General features: G+C 42.4%; 1 protein-coding gene across 1 annotated transcript; it reads left to right on the forward strand.

Annotated features, from left to right (window-relative positions):
• The first annotated feature begins 4776 nt into the window (after nt 1–4776).
• Nucleotides 4777–20232, forward strand: VPS37B (VPS37B subunit of ESCRT-I). The gene is made up of 4 exons (XM_074606085.1): nt 4777–4939; nt 13871–14042; nt 14693–14775; nt 15887–20232. Exons 1-4 carry the CDS (start codon nt 4835–4837, stop codon nt 16382–16384), a joined length of 858 nt encoding a protein of 285 aa, XP_074462186.1. The 5' UTR covers nt 4777–4834; the 3' UTR covers nt 16385–20232.
• The last annotated feature ends 1306 nt before the right edge of the window (nt 20233–21538 follow it).

Genomic DNA, 21538 nt, shown 5'->3' on the forward strand with positions numbered 1-21538 from the left:
TCATGCAGACATTTCTGCTGGCCCAGTACCAACCCTCTGACTGTACAGAAAATCCTGCTTTTCAAAATCGTTCCAACTATGTTGGGTTTTTTTTTTTGAAGTGAAAACCGGTGTCAGAGGTGCCCGTTAGCCAGCCTGAGCCCGGCAGCGAAGATGAGCTTAACCCAGTGTAGCAGTGGGCATTGCTCCAGTGCTGGAATTTGAGCCGACTCCTGGGGCTGCCTCATCCCTTGGGCCTCGCTGCCTGTGGGCAGTCTCTGTTTTTCAGGCCATTCTCCTGGGAACAAGGCCACTGTTCCCTCTGAAACCCTGAACTGTAGTATTTTGTGGCTGTGGGTTTGCCCAGAGTTGACGTTTACATGGGAACGCGAACAAGATCCGTTCAGGAGCTTCTCCATTACAGCCATGCAGATAAAAAGTTTCCTCTCCTCAAAAGGAAGAGTCTTCTCTGCAGGGAACTCAGATGGGTTTATCTGAAACCTTAACTCGGGGAGCACAGCTTGAAGACTGTCATGGCAGAGCTGGAAGCAGTTAGGCGTTTGAAAGCACAATTGATTACAAAGGTTGACTGTATATTCCATGGCAGGTTGTTTTCCTCATTATAAATAAGCTCTAACCATTCCCTGTAATAATTATAACCACAGCTTTATTTGATTTAAACATTGGAGAACTCTATCCAAGATGATGTTCCAGAGTAGATCTCATAGTCCTAGCGATTCCCCAAGGACACATATTTACCTCCGTCCCTTTGCACAGACAAGGTATGTGGCTGACTGACCCAGTAAATGAGAACTCCGTGTAATGGCAAAAACACAGCTGTGTTTATTCCAACAACTTGTCTCCTGGTGCACCAACCTCTGCCTGAATAAGCAACTGCGTGTGTTTCAGTGGCTGCGCTTTCTAGGCCTTCAGCAGGTCCGGAAATACCACAGGCAAATAGACAGAGTGCTTCTAGCTCAGGTGCAGAGAAGTGTCTGGGGAGGAAAACCAGTATCTGCCTTTTCTACTGCAGCTTCACTATGAGCTTAAGGCAAAGAAAGTATTTGCAGGTATATAAACCTGCTCTCCTTCCCACGCCTGTGGCTGCCTGAAAAGAAAGAAGTACTAACAATTAATTCCTGCTCTCTCAAACGGCAGGACCACTGTTTCTCACCCAGGATTCTGAATATGCAGCTCATTTTCACGTGCGAAGGAATCTAGACTATGAAATCTAAACAGACGTAGGGACTGTTATTAATATATAGAAGGAAATTAAGTTGCAAACAAGCCTGAAAACTTATCTGTCCATTGAGCAACCAGGCTAATAAGGGTTAATAAACGCCGAAGATTAGACTTGCAAATTCAGCCTCTATGTAACCAACCAGTTTTTCCAGGAAAAGAAATGAAGTTGTTGTGAAGGTGACTTGCAAAATATGTCTAAATCTAATAAATATGCCTGGGTACAGTGCTACTGACCGTAAAAGGATATAAGGTGACAGAAGGAAATCCAGGATCAAGTTTAAAAAGAAAAAAAAAATCTAACATTAATTTAAACTAGGCTGGATGCCAGTTCTCCCCAAGACTGAAGCCTGACTCCTTATTCACCATGACATGGTTTCCACTGCAATCTTCCCAGTTTTTTTGTTCCATTTCTCCTGTTATAAGAAACCCTGACTTCTGCACTTTGCCTGCTTACAGTTTTAATGTTCATGAATACTGTCACCCTTCAAAAGGATTTTAGCAAAGGCAAATAGGAACCAGGGCTTGGTAGCTGATAAATCTCAGCCTGCAGCACTGCAATGTTTGATAATCCCCGTAGCCTAAAGTCCCAGTTTATCTGCAGTCCTTCGTATTCTGTCCAAGTGATGTGCTGTCACAAAACCTTTTTCTTTCACGAAAACTGCTGAATGGAAAGGCACCTTCCTACCTGTAAAAACAGAATTTATAATTATACAAAACTGGCTGACCCCCTACCTTGTCTCTCAACCCCAGCTACTTTTCTGGCCAAACATGAGAACTCAATCACATGCAGATGCTGATCCAAGTACACAAAAGCAGACCAGAGGTTTAATATCGACACGCCTTTCAAACATTCCCGGAACCCAAACATAACTACATAGGGCGAAGTGGTATTTTTAATATACGTCGTACTTGAGCACAAATGAGTTATGTTCATTTGTGTGTTTTATGAGGACTTCATTGTTCTGCATTATGCGGCTTCTAACTTTAATACAGATTACTGCTGACTAATTCAAATAATCCATTCCTTGATGTCTAGAGCAGTGAACTTCCATCAACCCATTGCAACATAAACAAAAATTAGATAGTTACAGAAAAGCTCCTTAGAAGGTCCCTGTAAACCCTCTTTCCTGACAGCATGTTGACAATACAATTATTATCATACTGTAGTGCCCTTCACCAGAGATACTCACCCAGAGTACCTCTACGAGCATTATTCGGTGTGAAATTTTCCTCTCCGTGCTCAGCCTGGGACTGAGCAGTCATTATTGTGCCTCTGTTTAAGCAAAAGGCACTACGGTTGAGGGAAGCTGAGCACTCTGCTCAGGATCGCACCGAAAGGCAGTGGTAAAACTAGACTTACAACACGAAGCTGAGTCAGACTCTTCCAAACCACACTCCCCCCATACCAATTATTTGGCTATGCTATGAAGTTAAAATCACTAACGTTCTTGGGAAGAAAGGGCGTCTTTTAATCCCTCAGCTAATTCCTCTATTTGTGTGTGTATATGTATGTGTGTTTGTGTATGTTTGCATGTGCAGATTTACCCTCTGGTGTAACACTGTCTGTTTGATGGGCACGGGCAAATACGGTATATGGTATCGCGTTGGCATGGCAACTATCTACTGGTTTTAAATAACAAGGTCAGGACGTAGTGGTCGTGCAAACCTACATCGCTGCCACTGGGTACAGCTGCTTACTCACCTGTGCTGCGAGCAGGGCACCCCACACAAGGAGGAGCTCAGCACATACCACAGGAACAGGCTGGTGTGCTGAGGTGTGAGGACACATGCCCATATCGCTAGTCACCTTCTCCCCACCCTAAGCAAGCTCAGCTTCCTGCTGCACAAACATCTTGCTCTCACCTGCCTCTGAATACGCTCGGTTTGCATCGTGGTTGTACAGTAGCTTTGCACTAAGCATCCAGAAGAGCAGGATACCTTCTTCTAGCAGTGTCACGTTGTTGGTTTTTACTACCTGCGGATACTAATGACGGAGGGGACTTGTTTTTTGGGGGGAGAGGAGAGCTGAGTTCAGCTACAAGACAAAAGAACAAACATATAGCTGTCATGTCTTCATTCAGTTCCACCAGGAAGTACCGGGTCACTTTCTGAAGGTAACATCATTACATTTTAATAGCACTACATCAGAGATTGATTCAGTTCACTATATTGACTTTTTTTTTTCCAGTTACATCAAAAATGTCAAATACAAAAGACAATGACCACATGGCCATTCCCTACCCTGTTCCTTTGGCTCATGTGCTCCTTTTGGTTCTGTCTCTGGTGTCACACACACAGAAACAAGCACACCCACGCCCACGATCCCTTAGCCACAAGCGCAGGCCACGAAGGTGACGCATGCCTAGAGATGCCTACAACCTAGGCTATGTTAACGCAATTAATTATTTCCAGGCATAATCGTCTTTATCGGCTATGCTAACATCACTAGTAATTGGAGAGTTACTGCTCCAAAGTGTTACCACAGAGTGCCTAGTAAAGCGTTGGTGACTTAATAGACAGAAATCAGAAGAACAAATTTTAGCTGTAACATTTTAATTGATGCCAAGTTTTTGCTACATTACATTTCAAAAGTATTTAAGCTCACCATAAAATACATCTTTGATAAATCATTTCTTGACCTTCACTCTTGAAGAAGAAAGTGCTTAAGACGGACAAAAAGACATAGCACCAAAGCTTGGCAAGATACAATTTTTAGCTATTTTTAACCTAAATAGGTATTCAGCCTAGGACTGAGAACAATAATGCAGTCGCTCTTTTGAGATTTACTGTAGCCAATTCCCAAGCTGGTAAGGAAGTGCAAGTTAAATAATTCTACCGATTTTCCTTCCTAATTTACAGCTGTGCAGTTACAAACAAAAGGAGAACAAGAGTGCCTACAATACTTCCAGGCAGGAGCGTCGTAGCTGGCTGTGTCAGGTGTCGATGTGAAGGCTCAGGGCTCAGGCCGGGCACACGACAGAGCCAACTCCCGGTGCCGGCCCAAGGCCTGCAGCCCAACTGCGAGGTGACACCGCCGAGCCCCGTTCCAGCAGCAGCCATCCCTCCAGACACCGAGGGCCTCGAGCACTGGGCGCCGTCACATGCGGGAGGCAGACAAAGCATGCTCTGCGAGGCGCTGAGGCCCGCCATCTTTAGGAAACGCCGCTTGGCCTCCCTCAGCGGGAGCCAGACCAGGCCAGCCTGACCAGGCCAGCTACCGCCATCCCGGGACCCTTCTGCTGCCCTGCTTGGCTGTCACCCCATGGTGGGCTTCGTCCAACACACGCACCCTCGCATGGGCTCTCCTACAGCCCTCCAGCCTCGCCCCTCACCCCCCGATCCCCCCAGGCCACGCCAGCCCCATTGCCCACCACGCTCCTCCCCTCAGGCCCCCCCCTTGGTACCGTCCGCCCCAGCGTCCCCCCCCAGCCGCCCAGCCCCCTTGGTACGCCCCGCCCCGCGCGCTGCCGCCCCGCCCTCCCAGCAGGGGGCGCCGAGGGCGGTGCCGGCCCCGCGCTGGGGCGACACCGCGGCGGCACTTCCGGTTGGCGGCGGCAGCGGGAGCGGGGCCGGCGGGAGCGGGGCCGGGGCGGGCGGCGCCGTTGCTGCCGGGATGGCGCTGGACGTGAGGCGCCTGGAGGCGCTGAGCCTGCAGGAGCTCAGCGCGCTGCTGGACGACGAGGAGCAGCTACAGGACATGGCCCGCCAGATGGAAGAGGTGAGGGGCGCCCGCGCAGCCCCGTGCCCCGGTCGCAGCCTCCCCTCGGGCCGCCGCCCCCCCCCACCTCAGCCCGCCGGGGCGCTGCCCGCGGGGCCTCGGGGCTCGCTGTGCCGCCGCCTCCGTTACCACTAGCTATCTGGGGGAGGGGGGGATGTGAAGTACTCCCGCCACCCCCGGCGCAGGTGACTCCCTCCGCCCGGCCCCGCTCGGCCGTCAGGGCTCCGCCATGAAGTAGCCGGTAAATAAGGAGCCCCAGTGATGCGGGAGGCGCTGCCAGCCCCTCTCCCTCCCCCTCTCCCTCCCGGCCTTTTGTTTGCCGGCCCTCGGTGGGGGTTGGGGGGTGTCTGTACCCAGGCACGGCTCCGGCTGCCGGAGGAGGGGGGCTGAGGGCCGGCCCTGCCGAAAACGTTCGGTTTGTACTAAATTAGGAGACACTGACGGACCGGAGGTGGGATCAGTTTTTCCGTTAATACAGCCCTTGTTTTTGTGCCTTGGCCACGATGAAGGATTTTGTCAGGGTGAAGTCGGTCCTATTTGCGGTCTCGGTCTCAGCGCAAGTTTAATTCAAAACAATATGAAAGAGATTTCTGTGTGCCCCAGTTGGTATGCTGGGCGCAGTGAAGGCTGTCAGGCTTTCTAGGGCTTCTTTTTGTTTTGTTTTTTTTTTTTTAATCTATTTGGAATGGCTTTGTCAATTTATCAGACTCTAAGCCATGCTTTTGGAGCCAGCCTTCTTAAAACAAAGTAGAATCCTGTTTTCTTCCTCCTGCTGTGGTTTTTCTATATGCCAGTGGACCCTGTGTATTACAGTTCTGATACAAAACTGTTCCAGGCTTATTTGACCACAGATGCTCTTAAAAGACTCTTAACTGTGTAGTGAGCTAACAACAAATATGATTAAACCATTTATATGAAAATTTTAAAAGAAAAAAATGTGCTGTATTTGTCTGGGTCTTGTATTTATTTGGGGTTTTTTATTTTATTTTGATTTTTTTAATATATATAGAGAGGACAGAAGCCCCAGGAAAAAAAAGTTACAATATGTTCTTGAGAAAGAAGCTTAGTTTACTAAGTAAAATCAATTCTAATTGCTTTCCCTCAAACTAACATTCCTGCCCTTCTGGTACTTCCAAGGAAATTGTTCTGGATCACCTCAAACCAAATTGTCATAGTATTAGAGATGAAGAGGCCCACTGAAGGTTGAGGCCGAGATAATAAGGTGTTCTAGGGAGTTTACTTACTGCATTATGCAATAATTTGTATTTTGAACTTTGTGTAAATAGATTTGCAAGAGTGGGGCAGGCTTAATACCTTTTCATATGAGCTTATATGTTGAGAACTTAAACGGCTGAAGAAACAGATACTGCTGTGGTAAGTAAAACATGCAGAGATCTTGGAGGCACCGAGGTTTACCAGGGGGCAGAAGTACCCTTCTATATCAAAACAAAATATTTAAGGGAAGTCAATGGGTTATAACAGGCTTGGCTTTGTAAAGATATAAATGGGTGCAGTATTGCTGATTTCAGTGTGACCTCTGACAAGGTACATCAGCAGAAGGCCTGGCTCAGTGGGCTCGTTTTTAATTATTTATTTGTCAATACACACTTAAGACTGTAGGTCAGAAGTGACTGAAAACCTCATGACCATAGTAGAAAAGATCCTCTGTCTCTGCAGAACTAGACCGTATTCTCATTTTGACCCTCCGGTTTTCCTCTTTCGTTGGCAACAGAAGGCTTTTAAATTGTAGAGTAAAGTTCTCTGGGCCTGAGGGAATATTTTGTGGTGTTTGGAAAGTGTGGCTGCGTTTGGAGGTATTCAAGCTGTGTGGAAATACGGCTGTGCTACTGTCTGGTATAATCCTCTTTTATTGCATGTGGAGGCTTTTACTAGGGTCTGTTCAACTAGAAACGCATTTACCCGCCTTGGAAGGAATTGGCCATGCTCGAATACTTCTTCCTTGTTCTAATTTTGCCTCCACTGAATTGTTTACTCTCTGAGTTTGTGCTGCTGGGTCCTTATTTTTCACTGTGAAGTATGTGGCAGGAAGAGGCAGAGAGGGAAATCCTGGAAGTTAAGGAGGAACCATGGTGACTTCACTGCTACTTGTGTAGGTATTCGGTTGTTAATCCGCATATATCTAGCTTGTAGGGCTATTCCAAAGTCCTTCGATTCGTAATTTCATTGTGGCATGCCAATTAAATCATGATTCCTGAGTCACTTCTCTGAGGTCACTTGTATTTTCAGTGGCAAAATTGGCTAAATCTGATTATTCCATAATTGAAAAAACCTTTGTTCTCCTTGTTGCAAGGGAAACCCAGCTCAAAAACCAATGTTTTGTTCACAAAGAAGAGGATTTGGAAAACCACTTGGCTTTCTTGCTAATAGCTAAAAATAGGCACTTTCCAGCCTTAAAGGGAATGTATTCCTGTGCAGCATTTGAGCAGGATTTGTATATGTCATTGTGGGTGGGGGTGTGTGTGTATATATATCTCTATCTGGGTGTGCTCACGCGCACATTCACATTTCGCTGGGGTAATGTGCATATACAGTGTCCTTCACACCGTATCCCCAGGTATGGGAAAATGTGGCATCAAAGAGCTAAGCTGCTTTTTCTGTCTGTACGGTTGTTTTTGAAGCCTCTGGGCTTTTAGTGTTTGAACAACGAACATCTTGTCTGATAGAAAGAGGAAGGAAGCCAATTGTCTGGTACTCCAAGTCTTTTAAAATTGAGGAGGAGTTGTTTTTTTTTTTATATAATTCTTTGAGGTTAATATCTGTAGTACATCTACAGTATTCATCTTCATGAAATAAAAGTACATTGTTTATAAAAGTCAGTCTCGGCATGATAACTCTAAACAGCATAGATGAGAGATTTTGTGACCTGACACTGGTAGTCGCTCAATGAATTTTTTTCTGTGAAAATGAGTTTTCTTTTTACCTACTGGAACATCACTTCAGTAACAGTGCAACGTTGTGTTATTGACCACTAAGGTTCTACTGCCAAAAATTATTTGCTCTTCAAGGCCTTAATTATATGAAGTCAAGAAGTCAGAAATGTATTGCCTTCCTCTCATTCCAGGATTTCAGAGTACACTGGCAAGCACAGAAGGGGTTTTTGAGTGTAGTCCTTTTCTCAAAAGCCGATTGAAAAGATCGGACAGTGCGGAAAGTCCAAGTTAAAACTATGTGAATGCATGCCCAGATTTCTTGGATTCTCACTCCTGTCCTAAAACCACATTGTGTAAGTGGTTATGTTCTTGCTTGCCAAACATGGAATTTAGTTACAAAGTTAGAAATTAGCCTTGGTGACAACTATAGATTTTTCTCTTCCAGTGAAGCATCGAATGAGTAACCTGCCTGTGCCTGATGAGTGCAAATTGCAGTTCTGGGTGTCTCTTTCCTCTGGAATAAATGTTTAGGAATTGCAACTTACCTTTTAACCTTTATTTTGTCGTTTTTAAAGCTAGTACTTATGTAATCAGAAGACTTAAATTTAGCAAATCTAATTACTTTGGACTTGTATTAATATTTATTACCAAACAGATGATGTTAGAGGGTGTGTTATCGTTCACCACTACTTGATGAAAAGCGCTCTTAAGTCTTCTGTAAGAGAAGTCTCTATTCTCCTACTCTGCACCTGTCAGCTCCTGTTTCACGGGTTAATTTGACACTCCGAATGTGCATCGTTGTACTTCCGCAGTGTGACTGCATATTTTATTCCTGATTTACAAGTATGTGTAAGTGAAAGAGAGAATGTGGGAATGCTAAAGGCTAGAGCAAGACGGAAGAAACCTAAAACTAATGTGGATGTATGCTATGTATAAAGCAATTAAAATGGTACCACTTGAAATTTCTTTTTATTTATAGCTCCTTAGGAGACTTTTTCTTGAAAGTACGGAGAGACTACTTGCCATGGTGCTTGCCAAAGCAAGCTTGTAATTATAGCAGCACTTGATGGACTTTGTGGGTAGTTGGGATTTCAGTCACTCAGACTGCATCTCGGGAGGCATCTGGTCTGGAATTGTTCTGGGAACGTGCTTTTGGATGAACAGGAGCGACGCTTCTCAGAGATATTTTTCACAAAAAGCTTGCTGCAAGCTATTATTTTGGAGTAAATGATAAACAGTAAAAATGTTGCTAAGCTAGTACTAGCTTCTGTTTTAATTTTATTCAGCATTTTTCTTCCTTTTTGAAAAGTGGGATGAAACGAAGCCGCAGTTGATGAAAGTAGTAGAATCTCAATTCCCAAAGCAGTTGCTGCTGCCTGTTCTTGGAAGTGCTTATTAAATAAAACCTTGAGTAAAATTATTCAAATTATTTCTGTTAAAGAAACTCATTTTTCCAGCATCTTATGTTTTGAAGTGCTGCATAAATCATGATTTTTGTCTTTAATAACCTCCAGGTGTCCATGGCTTTATTTTCTTGCAGCACGCACAATTTGGCTTGAGTGGTCTACTCAGTGGCGAGCAATCCTTTGCCCATTAGAATCCTTTTATAACCAGCTCAGTATTGTTGCCCCATTTCTCCCATTCAGAATTCACAGTGAGAGCTTAGCAGTTAAAAAAAAAAAAAAAAAGCATATGTTCTCTTTAACATTGTCCTATCTCATTATGTCTCGTGATTCTGACTGGTATTTCTCATCTCCCCTCAGATTAATGTTTCCTGCCTGTTGAAGTGCTCATGATCTCAATAGTCTTGTTAGCAATTCTGCTAGAGAGTTGTGTGGTGTTTGCTTATTTCTCTTAATTACGTTTTTTCATTGCAGTTCCAGCAGGCAGGTGAACATCTGATGCAGTAGCAGTTCCCTGCTAATACCCATTTTTGTTGCACAACACATCTGACAACAAAATAACTTCTATTGGATTTATTCCTTGCTTGGCTATTGTCTTGGGCTTGTGGAAAGCTGTGAATGGATGCTGAAAGCATGCTTTGTGCGGCATTAATAATCTTAATAGACTGGTCACGCTGTACTGTATCGTTGACCCTTGGATGATTTTGTGACTGTTTTTTGTTTGTTTTAAATTAGTCAATGTTTTTTGACAGTTTTTCTGTAGGGCTTTTTAGGGTAACCTCACAGTGTTTGCTTTTCTGATTCCTTGATTTAACTTCTAAACGCAGTGGAACAGTTGCAGAAAAGTTTATTATGCAGACCGTAACATCGGTGCCAGATTACTCTGGTTTGTAAAATCATGACTTTATTCAAGTTGCATTGCTTTGGGATTATGTTTGTTCTGTTTGTTGTGAAATAGAATTTACTCGTTCCACAGACTTCAAACTTTTTTCAGTGGCATGAGGCATTTGAATGTCCTGAACAGGTGGATGGGTCTTCACCAGCTCCTCCTGAAATTTCGTTAAACATCATTGCTAAGTTTACCTTGTATTTGAGGAACTGCTTCTTCTCATGGCTCTGAGTAAGATTTAGTTTGAGTTTCTCATCTCTTCAGCTGTCCATTTTTTTGAAGAAATTTGACACAGAATAATGCTGGAAGTGAAGACACTTGAATTGATCATTAAATGTCAATCATGGTTTTTGTTCAACTTCTCTAGAAAAAGTGTGCCCTTTTTAGAAGTGCTATAATGTGGAAAAAGTTGAGTCATTAAGTCTTGGTTAATTTCAAGCACTGTAACTTAAAGTGCGATTACAAATACCTTAACTTTTTTCGGTTTTAAACCGAGTAGTTTTAAGACTTTTGATTAAGTTTAGACTAGTGCATAATTGCTAGGTATCAGGTGCCAAGGACAGGAAAGGATGTCACTCTGTGTTACATGTAGGTCATGATATTTTTTCCTTATTTGTACAAGTCAGGTGGATCATGTCATGCTGATATTTATTCGTCTTTACACATTTGAAATTATTTAAAAGTAAAATTTTTTAGAAAATCATTGTAGAAAGTTAGGCATTTGCTTCCTCCTTGTTCTGTTGAGAGTTGTTATGATACTTGAGGCAGGCGTTATTCAAAAGTACTCTTTAAAACCACCACAAAAATCCTTATCTGACTTCATGAAGATTTTTGTTCCTGTTCTCTCTGTCTACCTGGAGTTCTTCCTTTTCCTCTTTATTGTATATGATTTCAGTAAAAGGTTCCTGCTCCTGGGATTGGTGCTCTTGAAAGCTGTGTAGGTTTGTGTCCGCTGGCTTTTTTCTCTCTAGAGGAAATGTACACATTCTTCATCCTGAAGAAAGATCAAAGTTCACTCATAAAACTGGTCTTCCCAGGCTGACTGCGCAACTGGTTTGAAACGAGAGTATCAGCAGTGAAAATACAATCACCAGATCAAATTGAAGTCTCTTGAAGGAAGTAGTTTGCTCATTAAAGCGGTGAAAGAGGAGAGGCATCAGAAACCATGAATCTTTTTGCATGCAATCTTCTTTGGGTGGCAGTTCAGAAGACAGCTAGTTAACAAAACTTGCGGTGATGGCAGGTGATTTGGTAAGAAGCTGGATGCCGGTAATTAAGCTGTTAAATCGTGTGTATTTTAGTTCCCTTCATAATAGTTAGAAAAAATGTAAAACAGGGGGGCTTAGGCATTCCGAAAGCGACAGTCTAACAGCATGAGATCATATGAGAACCACCAAATGGAAGCAACCAGTTTAATTTAAATTATTTTGCATTGGATTCAAAAGTGAAAAGAGAGGATTTTGTTTTTATTCTTGGGAAGGATTCAAGTTGAACACAAGCATAGGGCTGGAAGCTTTTTTAGGCTTGGTGCGAGAACTCACGAAGATAAAACAGTATCACAAATACAGTTTCTCCTGTTTTCACAATTTGGAATAGAATTTTATTTTGATTTATCTAGACTTTAGGACTCAGCATTATCCCTGACTTGATTTTTATTTTTTTTTTTAAAGTGGTTTTGCAAGAACAGGGTGAAAGAGTAAAACTTTGATATTTGAAGAGCAATATCTGAGGCCAAAGATGCGTTTGAGTAAGACTGAGCCACTTTTGAGTTTAGGAGATTAAAGCAGCGTATAAATATTTTAAAAGGAAGTAATTGCTTTTGAAGACACTGCTGTGACACTTGGAAAATATTTTCACCTGATGCACTCAGTCATGTGCTCAGACTGAAAAGAACACCTGAATTCTGATCCTGTCCTTTTCTGGGGCTTTTAAATACATCATTTGGTTTCCTCTTTTCCTGTTCGTGAGGTGTGGCTCTCCTGGGTCCCCCCATCAGTGTGAACGGAAGAAAGCACTGTACTCTCCGTGTTTGCACTGAATTCAGTGCGACTGCCCATCAGTAAGATCTGTTACAGCTAAACAGGGATGGCGTGGGCTAGAAGGGCTACGTATTAATGTAGGAGGTCACAAAAAGTGTACCAAATGTTTCGTCCATTTTGAACGCAGCTTAATAGAATCAGTCTGTTGCGCTATGGGAAAACTGAACCACTTGTTGATTCACACTGAAAATCTAAGATCAGATCCCTTGCCTTTTTTTTTTTTCTTTTTTTTTCTTTGGATGTCTGAATATTTTAATGAATCTAATGTGACAGTCAGGGCAGACTTCCCTAAACACGCAGCTTTCCCAAAACTCATGGAGACTGTCTTGATAAAATAGCCTCTGTATGTGTGAGCAAAGTCGGAATCTTGCCGCATGTTGGTTTTCTGAGAATTGTCGTTTGTTCTTTAGGAACAATGTCTTCAGGCTAGGATATGTTAAGCAGAAGGATTAAACTGAAAAACAAGCTTTTGGCATTAATCCAGGGTTGATTTAACATAGTTGGGGAAGATTATTCTGGAGAAGGCATGGTAATGATGCAGTCCTAGGGTTTTGCATTTTAATAAGATAAAGGATGACACTCTTTTGGAGCCTTGTTGCATGTTACTGCTGGGATTCAAAGATCTTTTTAACAGCAACTGTTGCTTTATCTGTCAGCGTTCATTATGGGGGAATGGTAAGGGTGGTGCTTGAGGTGGGAATGAAGAAGCATCTACATTAAATAATGAGTAAAAATTCATACAAAGCATCTGCAGCTTGCAGGGCTTGAATGTAAAAATCTGATCTCACAAAGCTGTGACAACCAGCAGGTCAGACCTCACAAATTTGTGACGAGAATTAGAAGAAACCCGGGTGGCATAAACCGCACTCCTCTGCCGCTTTGCAGAAGTGTCTAAGCGAGTGCCCGGAGAGTGGTTTCTGACCAGAAACCTCTGTCCTACCGCCGAGGTGAAACCTGCCTCTTGCAGGTTCAGCGCAGCAGGAACCCGGTTCCTGTTCTGGTTGGGCAAAAGCCGTTCCGCCCGCAGGAGCATTCACCGGCACCTCTGCCCCTGCTCAAAGGAGAGGGGGTTCTTAGGAGTCCTTGCCCACAATACAGACTCTTCAAGTGATTACCATTTCCAGGTTGGAGGAGAAAACTATTTAATGAGCTCTCAACTGCATGTGAAAAAAAAATGTGCAGGAAAGTGACTTCAGGTCAGTATTCCTGTTCAGAAAGCGATTCATTGACAGGTGCTCATAGAGGTTCTCATAGCTGAAAAGAGAGATCCTTATTCTCAGGGGAATTCCTCTGAAGGTCTTTCCCCTGTGAGTTTCAACAGTCCATTGACATTTTAGATGATTTCAATGTGCTGTTTGTGGCGTAGACCTTCTTATTCCTTCTAGATGATATGATAGTAAAATAGTATAGCAGTAAAAATACGGTTTGTGAGAAAGGATTTTGTGTAGCAGAAAAAAGAGATGATGGGAAAAGAGCGCAATAGCTGAAGCTGACCCGTACAGTAGACATTCCCTCTGTTCATAAAAAGTCCAAAAGTACTGTTGTTAGTTGCAGGTCCAATACCATAGTACTGATTTTTACAGAGAGCTTACTTTTGTTGTTTATTTAGAAGTTTTAAAATTCTCATACTGTCTAAATAACCATTGTTTTTGCTTAATATTTTCACTATCATTTCATGCCCCCCCCCTTTTTTTTTTATTTTTTCCCAGGCCCAAAATGTTCAACACAGCAAGGACATGACTCTCGCCAGCAACCGCAGTCTGGCAGAAGGCAATCTTTTGTACCAGCCGAAGTTGGAGTCCTTAAAATCAAATTTGACTGAAAAATATCAAGAGCTGCAAGTTCTTTTTGAAGCATACCAGATAAAGAAAACAAAACTAGGTAACATTTTCTGGTGACAATTATGATTTGCTGTTTTCTCAGTGAATGTAAATCTGTTGCATGATATTTATTTAGTTTTTGGTGTCTCATTTTTAGCTGTGTGAATTAGGGTACAAAATGAAATGTCATTCTTGTGTAGTTCTGAAATAGATCGTGCTTCTAATGATTTATTAAGTATCTGTTACACCTAGTAAAAGATACTGTGGATTCTTTCTGTTACTGTGTGGTTACCTACCTATTGTTGACCTACTCTTCTCTAAGTCATCAAATTTGTTTACCTTGCGAAAAAGCAAAACATAATTTGAGTTTTCAGTGATTAATTCTAAATCAAACTGAGTATTGCATTTAACTTTCTCATTTCATGCTGAATTATGAAGTATGGTATGTCTGATACTGCACTTGCTGAAGTGCATTGTCTTTCAATATTATAAATGTATCATCGTAATTAAATTTCAGCTTTTAGCACTCTGACAATATTCCTAAACTACTTAATATGTTTCCTTACTGTAGATCAATCTGTCTAGACCAATGGAGTATGCTAGTTGTACATACGTGCCTTAGAAATGTTTATGCTTGCTGAGGCTGTATAGCTTCAGTGAGAAGTCACTTAGAGACAGCTGTCATTTACTGTTCTTTGTGTGCCATTACAGACAGACAATCCAGTAATGCTTCACTGGAGACACTGCTAGCGCTGCTTCAGACAGAGGGGGCTAAGATTGAGGAAGACACAGAGGTAATGACAGTACGCTTCAATTCCGCCACTTGGAACCATTACCAAAGACTTTCCATGCACGTAGCTGCAGTGCGGCGTTGAACATGCAATAGACTAAAGGGATATCTTTAAGAATATGGCTTGGTCTCTGCTTTGAACTTCAATGAACAGCCATTTAGTTTCAGTGAGAATTTTTTTATCTGAATAATTTTTTACTCTTGGCCTCTTTGAAGTTAAGAGAGAAAATGCTCCTTTTCAGAAGAGAAAGCCAGACTCTCTTAGTTCGTTGGCATTGCCTTCAAATTCACAGTGCATAAATATGGAAATTTTTCTTTTTAATGGTGTTTGCCTGGTATACTTATTAATCCATTATGGATGTCAATTAGTAACCTAATGAAAAACTGTGCCTGCACTGTTTTTTCTCCAGCATTTCCGGTGAAATGCTCCCTTAGGATTTCAACATATCTGTCTAGGTGCCAGTATCCCTTGCTGTGCTTGAAGGGTGGTCTTTTTTTCAGAATAATGGAAGCATTTGGTTTTGTTTGCCGATTTGCCTGGAGGATGTTTTCTGTAATGTATCAGGGGAAAAATTCTCCTTATTGGCCTTAAGTTGTCATCACAAAAAGACATTCCCAGGACAATTTTGTGATTCTATGTATGGTCACCTGTCTTAATTATTAAACACCATTTACCCAAAGCCACAAGTAAGCGTGAGTATTAAACCTGGCTTAGCAATAATCTGCCTCTCTGTACTGGGGGTTGCAGAGTTCTCAGTGTCTCTGTTGGCATTGCAAGCAGTACTGAGCTGTAATTCAGCTTAGCTGGCAATCTGGAAAGCTGTTGGACTTGATTCGTTCCCTTCTCTGATGATCGGGGGAACATTCAGAGATAGATTCAGATGTTCTCACTGCTGTTGTTGCTTCAGTATAAATTTAAGCAAAAATGATATTTAACTCCCAGTGCTTCTGAGTAATAACTCACTCAAAATTCTGCTCAGAATTCTTAGCGTGCCAGTCATCTTCCACGTACAAGCTGGAAAATCACAGGCACAATTATGCTATTTTTAGGATGTAAGACATTCAGATTCTCTTGCGGTATGTGGTTTTCTAAGAGATTGTTCCATATTTGACAGAATATGGCAGAAAAGTTTCTTGATGGTGAAATACCACTGGATTCCTTCATTGATGAGTACCAGAGCAAGCGTAAACTGGCTCACCTGCGCCGGGTCAAAATCGAGAAGCTGCAAGAAATGGTGCTGAAGGGTCAGAGACTTCTGCAGGTTCAGCCACAGGCTCAGCCGAGAGCACCCGAGACAACACCAGCACCTCAAGATTCCTACACTTCGGATGCAAACACTCCTTCAGTTGTGCCCCGACGAATACCACCCCCTCCACCTTCTTCAGTCCCAGCAGGACGCTTTCCTACTCCGTTTACTGCAGCCATGAGTTCAGGACCAGCTCTTTCTTATCCAGGTGCTCCGTATCCTCCTCTCCCCCCGCGACCAGGAGTTCAGTCTGCAAGTCAAATGCCACAGCCAGGATACCCATCTCAGTTTGTACCACAGTATCCTCCAGTTCTTCCCCAAAGACCACCTCGCCTTCCACCACATCCTGGCTTTATCCTCCAGTGAATATTTTGGTGCGCCTAAGTTATGTATTGGTGCTTATATTTCCCTTTTATCCCCCTCAGAGACTTAATGTAGGCGATGGAAAGCCTCTGGTTTTTGCACAATGGAGTACAAAATCTGAGCTGTGGCACCGAGGTTTGCAATTGTGTTTGGTAAATATGATTATTTTTGTTTTCAAATATCAGTGACAACAAGGTTTTTCTAGGAAGGTGATAGGGTCTAAGTTTTGTAAATCCATCAAATTGTGAAACAACGTACAGTGGATTTCTTGACATTACAAATCGAATCACGCTCTGAATTCTTTAGTGATGGCCAGTCAGCATCCCCTTCTGTTCGGATGCGTTCCCATCGCAGCTGGATGTATGTGTGGCAGACTGGGAGCTATTTGTCCCTCTAAAGAATTCTCTGTCGGTGCCAGTGTTTGGATAGTAACAACCGTATCTGAATACTGGGCAAAGAGTTGCAATGGGCCGCGTCGGCATCCTTTGCGTTCTGCCCAGACAAGGGCGTTCATGGCCAGGTGCACAATGTTTTCAGAGCTCGCTGAGCTGAAACTCTTGTCAGAAAATGTTGCATGGTTTTTAGCCGGTAAAACTTACAAGAGTTTCATTTCTACATTTCACTCCTGACCGTAGACTTTTCATAGTAAAAGTACGCACTCCTCCCACTCCTAAATAGCTTGATATCCTGAAAGTCCTGGTCTCTTGAAATTACACTAAACTGTTTTTAGAGCCAGTTTAGAGTTTTATAGAAACTTTACCAGGCATTTTTATTTCCTTGCCTATTGAGACTCTTTCTTATGGTTGGTTTTTTTTTTCTTTTCCACACCTTGGATACAGAAGTGATTTTTTTACACAGGTGCTTAGCTTTTGATATCATGTGATTCCAGGAATCTAGGCAGGGTATTTTCTTAATCAAATACTGCATTTTCACATTATGTAAATGCCCACTTGAAGCTCCTTAATTTCATTTTATCCCTCAAACTCAGTCTCTCACTTGGCAGAGCTATTTTTAACTTTCCTATTTCATTTAGTTTTGCAGGTTTTGGCATGCCTATCTATCTGGAATTTGCAGGTAACATTTCTCTGCAAGCAGGCAAAACAGAAAAGCTTTTTTAAATCCATGGTGGCTGTTTGCATCTGACATAATCCATTCTTGACGACTTATGCCACTGGAGGGGGAGGCTTTTTAAGGGAGCTCAGATTTCACTCTCAATGTGACTCTTGAAGCCTAAGGTGCAGACACATGCTGGTATTTTAATCTAGCATCGGGGGAGGCAGATCTTAACGCTTGTTGCTTGCGCAGAATGTGTCTGTAAATTCGTTATCAATGCCATCCACAAACAACTTTCAGCTAATTCATGGTAATTTAAGAAACTCGCAGTCCAGAATCTGTTACAGCCCCTGCGTTATTTCAAAGCATTTTCATATCATTGTCCTGGAATGCACTACATTGTTTGTAAGTCCGTACTACAAACAGCATCAGTCAAAATAGAATATTTATTTTTTTTTTTCTTTACGTAAGGCCCTTGACTGTCCCTTAATCATTTCCTCTGGAGTGTGGTGGTTGCTAGCAAATAGTAATTTGAAATTAAGCTCATAACAGGAAGCTCTCTATTCTGAAAATATGTTTTTTTGGCTTGTTTTGCCTTCTGAAGACAAAGGGCAGAAGGTTGGTCAGTGTTATTGGCAGCTGAACCAATTCCCCAGCGTAAGTCTGGAAATTTTCTATAGATGGGGGATTTTGTGAAGCAATGTGCATTGGATTTGTTTGCAAAGTGTGTTTTTTCTGTAATCTAGTGATGGTACAGGATGTGGTTGTTTTGTTGTTTTTTTTTTTTAAATAGTGTAATATCTTTTCTTGGTATTATTTTCTCACTGAAGCTTCATATAAGCATGGTTAATTATGACTCTTTCAAAGCAATTTTGCTGTGCTATTAGTGCTGGTACTTGGATGGCAACTGTTGTATCCGAATGCTAAACGTAAGTCTGCTGTAGAAAAGATCTGTGTCCTAGAAAGAATTAAAGTGGGTGGGGGCTACCGGGGTGGTGACTGAGTATACAAATTCGTACTTTGAGCCTGCTACACAAAAACTCTAAAACACTCTCAAATCAGTTTTGCTAACGGTTAATAAAAACAACCAGGTATATTTTACACTTATCAAGTGCCAACTTTTTTTCCCGAGGCTTGAACATCCTCAGAAGTGATGGAGGTGATAGATAAGTGTATTGTGAATTTGCACTGCGTTTTATGTATCTAACTTTATTGGTATTAGTAGTCCAAAAATATTTTTACTACTTGTTATATTTTCTGTCTTTTGGTAACTTTTGTGATAACATGACCTTTCAGGGATACTTTATCTAGAAACCAACTCTTGTGCAAACTAAATACAGACAAAGCTAATGCAATTTCTCTGTCTGAAAGCAAAACAATGCATTATTGCAGATGCATGTGGCTGACGTGCCTTAGGATCACTACTTGTGATTGTAAAACTAGGATATTAGCGTTTTTATCATTTGAATGGCCATTGCTTAACTCTGAGGGCTCTTCAAGAGCACTTTCTTTTACAAGAAACTCACCCTCATACTTCAGAAAAAACAAAGGCCGTATCTGCTATTTGTAAGCTTCTAGTTGCCTTCACTGATGGATAAGTTTGAACGTAGGTAATGTAACTAATGTGATGTTTCAGTTATAGCGAACTCATAACTGAAATCCAGCTGCTCATGGAAAACGATTTGCCATTAATTGTGTGTGTGTGCGCACAAACTGTAAATACATACTTGACTGCTGGTGATGTTTAAGGGTAAAGGAGAAAGATGACTGTGGAAAGCTGTTTAAATCCTTTCAGAAACAAACTTTACAAAACACTAACCTGAGTGAGTCGGGCAAGAGGTGCGTGTCAGTGCTTTCAGCCTGTTGCCCTTCGACAGCTTCTCCTGTTCTGTTATAGCTAATAAATAAATTTTGCTATGGCTAGGATGTATAGAATCATACTAATTTGCACTGTTTATAAGATAGCGAGATTAAAATGCCATAGGCAAGCTGAGACTTGAGAGGGGGCGGCTCAGTATGCTTGCCAAAATATATATATTATTATGTTGTCTTGAGGATTTTTAATGTCTGCTGCAAATAGCATATACTTCCCCAAAGCAATTGGAGTGGAGAAAAATCTTTTAAATACGATGTGTAACATGGCTTTAGAGTGTTGGTAGCGTTGAAAATGTTCTCTTTGGATGGCATTACTTTTGCCAGTCTTTTTTATGCAGTTTTATAAGTTATGACTAATTCAATTGTATGTGGTTAGGTGGTTTGATGAGCAGCGTTGAGTGGTTCTAACTCAAGGATGAGTCTCACTGCACTTCAGTGCTGTCTCCTAGAGGAAGTGAAGTTGGTTGTTCTAGCACAGCTGATCCACGCAGGTCACCTTTGTACCAGTGACGCTGGAGGGACTATACAGAATATAAGCTTTGATGTGATGCCAGGAGGCAGAGCCCTGGGCACGGTCTGGTCATGGGTAACCGTTACGTTTAGTGCCCCAACTTCCACAACCTCAGTCTCGACCTCTTTTGGGACTTCTCTGCCCTCTCAAACTGGAATAATGACTTAGATACAGAGCTCAAATCGACAATTCCTTTAGCCTGAAGATAGAGCTACTTGGCAAACATTGAGTTCTGAGGAGGTAGAGTCGTCCTGCACCCGAGCGGTTCCTCGTGTAATCCTGGACAGTCTAATAAAGGGGCAATTTTATATGCCTAGCAAGTTGTGAAACGTACAGTGGATTTGTTTGCATAATAAGTCTTTCTGTAATCTACTGTGGTCTGATTTTAAATAAAATAGCATATCTCTCTTGGTGTCGTGTTCCTATTGTGGTTTCATTTAATCACGGTGGAGTTACGTTCATGCTTATTTAGCAACATAAAAACAGTTGTGGGTGAATGTAGAACATAAATTTGAAAGAAAATAATGTTACTTATTTGTAGTAAATCTGTTGGCCATGGTTTTAGTGACTGGATATAGCGAGTCCATTTTGTATATAGCTGATACAGGATAGGTGTGCTCAGGGTAGATTCTGTACGTTGTCATCCTGGCGGCGAGGTAGGAGGGCTGTCTTGCCAGGTAGAATCCCTTCGCTTTTGTTTTAGTTTCCCACAATTAGCTGGAATAGTGGAAGTCTTTAGGTAATCTCCACCTGGAAAAGCTGAAGGAAGGGGAAAAGCCGCTTTTATTTGTTAAAAGAGGAAAAAACTTAGATTTCAGCCAAGACAAGTTAGGAGAAATGAGTCAACCAGAGTTATTTAGGAATATGAGTCAGAGCACAGAAAAGACCTGATGTAATTTTGTGTGATATCTGTCGCTTTAATAGCAACGTGAAATAGAACTCCTGCTGCCGAATAACTGATAATATATGGGAGAAAAACCCTTTTTTAATTGTTTCTTGATACATTCCATTTGTGGTGCCTACGGAGATTTGATAACCTCCTGCTGATGCAGAAATAGGAAACTAGAGCTGAGGCCGAGGCGCGGGGCTGAGTCAGCGCGGGTGGGCGAGGGAAGGAGACGGTGTTATGTAAAAGCTGCAGTTCTTCGACTCGGCTCTTCTAAGAACTTGCAGCAACGCCCGTGTCCTGCAGCTTGGAGAAGGTGTGCACAAAGCTTCAGGAACTGCCTGTTCCAAAACTGGGGTTCACAAGCACCAGGAGATGGCTCTGGTGGGATTGTTCCCCGTGCAAAGGAGAGGTAACCCAGGAGGGTCAGACCCTGATGGGTAATGGATGTCAAACAAAAAAAAGCAAAGTAACAAAAGCAGCAAGCGGTGCGTCAGTGATAAACCGGCAGGATTTCACGTGGTCTTAACTTGTCCCATCTCTTTGGAAGCTGGCTCCGTGGGCCGTGCAAGCCCACGCAGATCCTTCAGTAGCACTTGTTCCTGTAATTTGAGTCCTCTTCTGCCTGTGTATTAGTCAACTTTTTGAGCAAACAAGAGGCTTGTTTGCTCACCTCTTGGAGACTTTGTCACTAGAAACAAGACGTGTTGCCTTGGGTTCTTTTGAGAGAATTTTGTCTCGACTGACGTTTTAGAGAAGCCTTTTTGAGACGCCGGTGCCCTAGCTGATGTCCATAAAGCAGCCTGTACCTGGGCAGCCTATGGTGGGCTCA

Source organism: Larus michahellis, chromosome 13 (assembly GCF_964199755.1).
Source record: "Larus michahellis chromosome 13, bLarMic1.1, whole genome shotgun sequence".
NCBI classification, from domain to species: Eukaryota; Metazoa; Chordata; class Aves; order Charadriiformes; family Laridae; genus Larus; species Larus michahellis.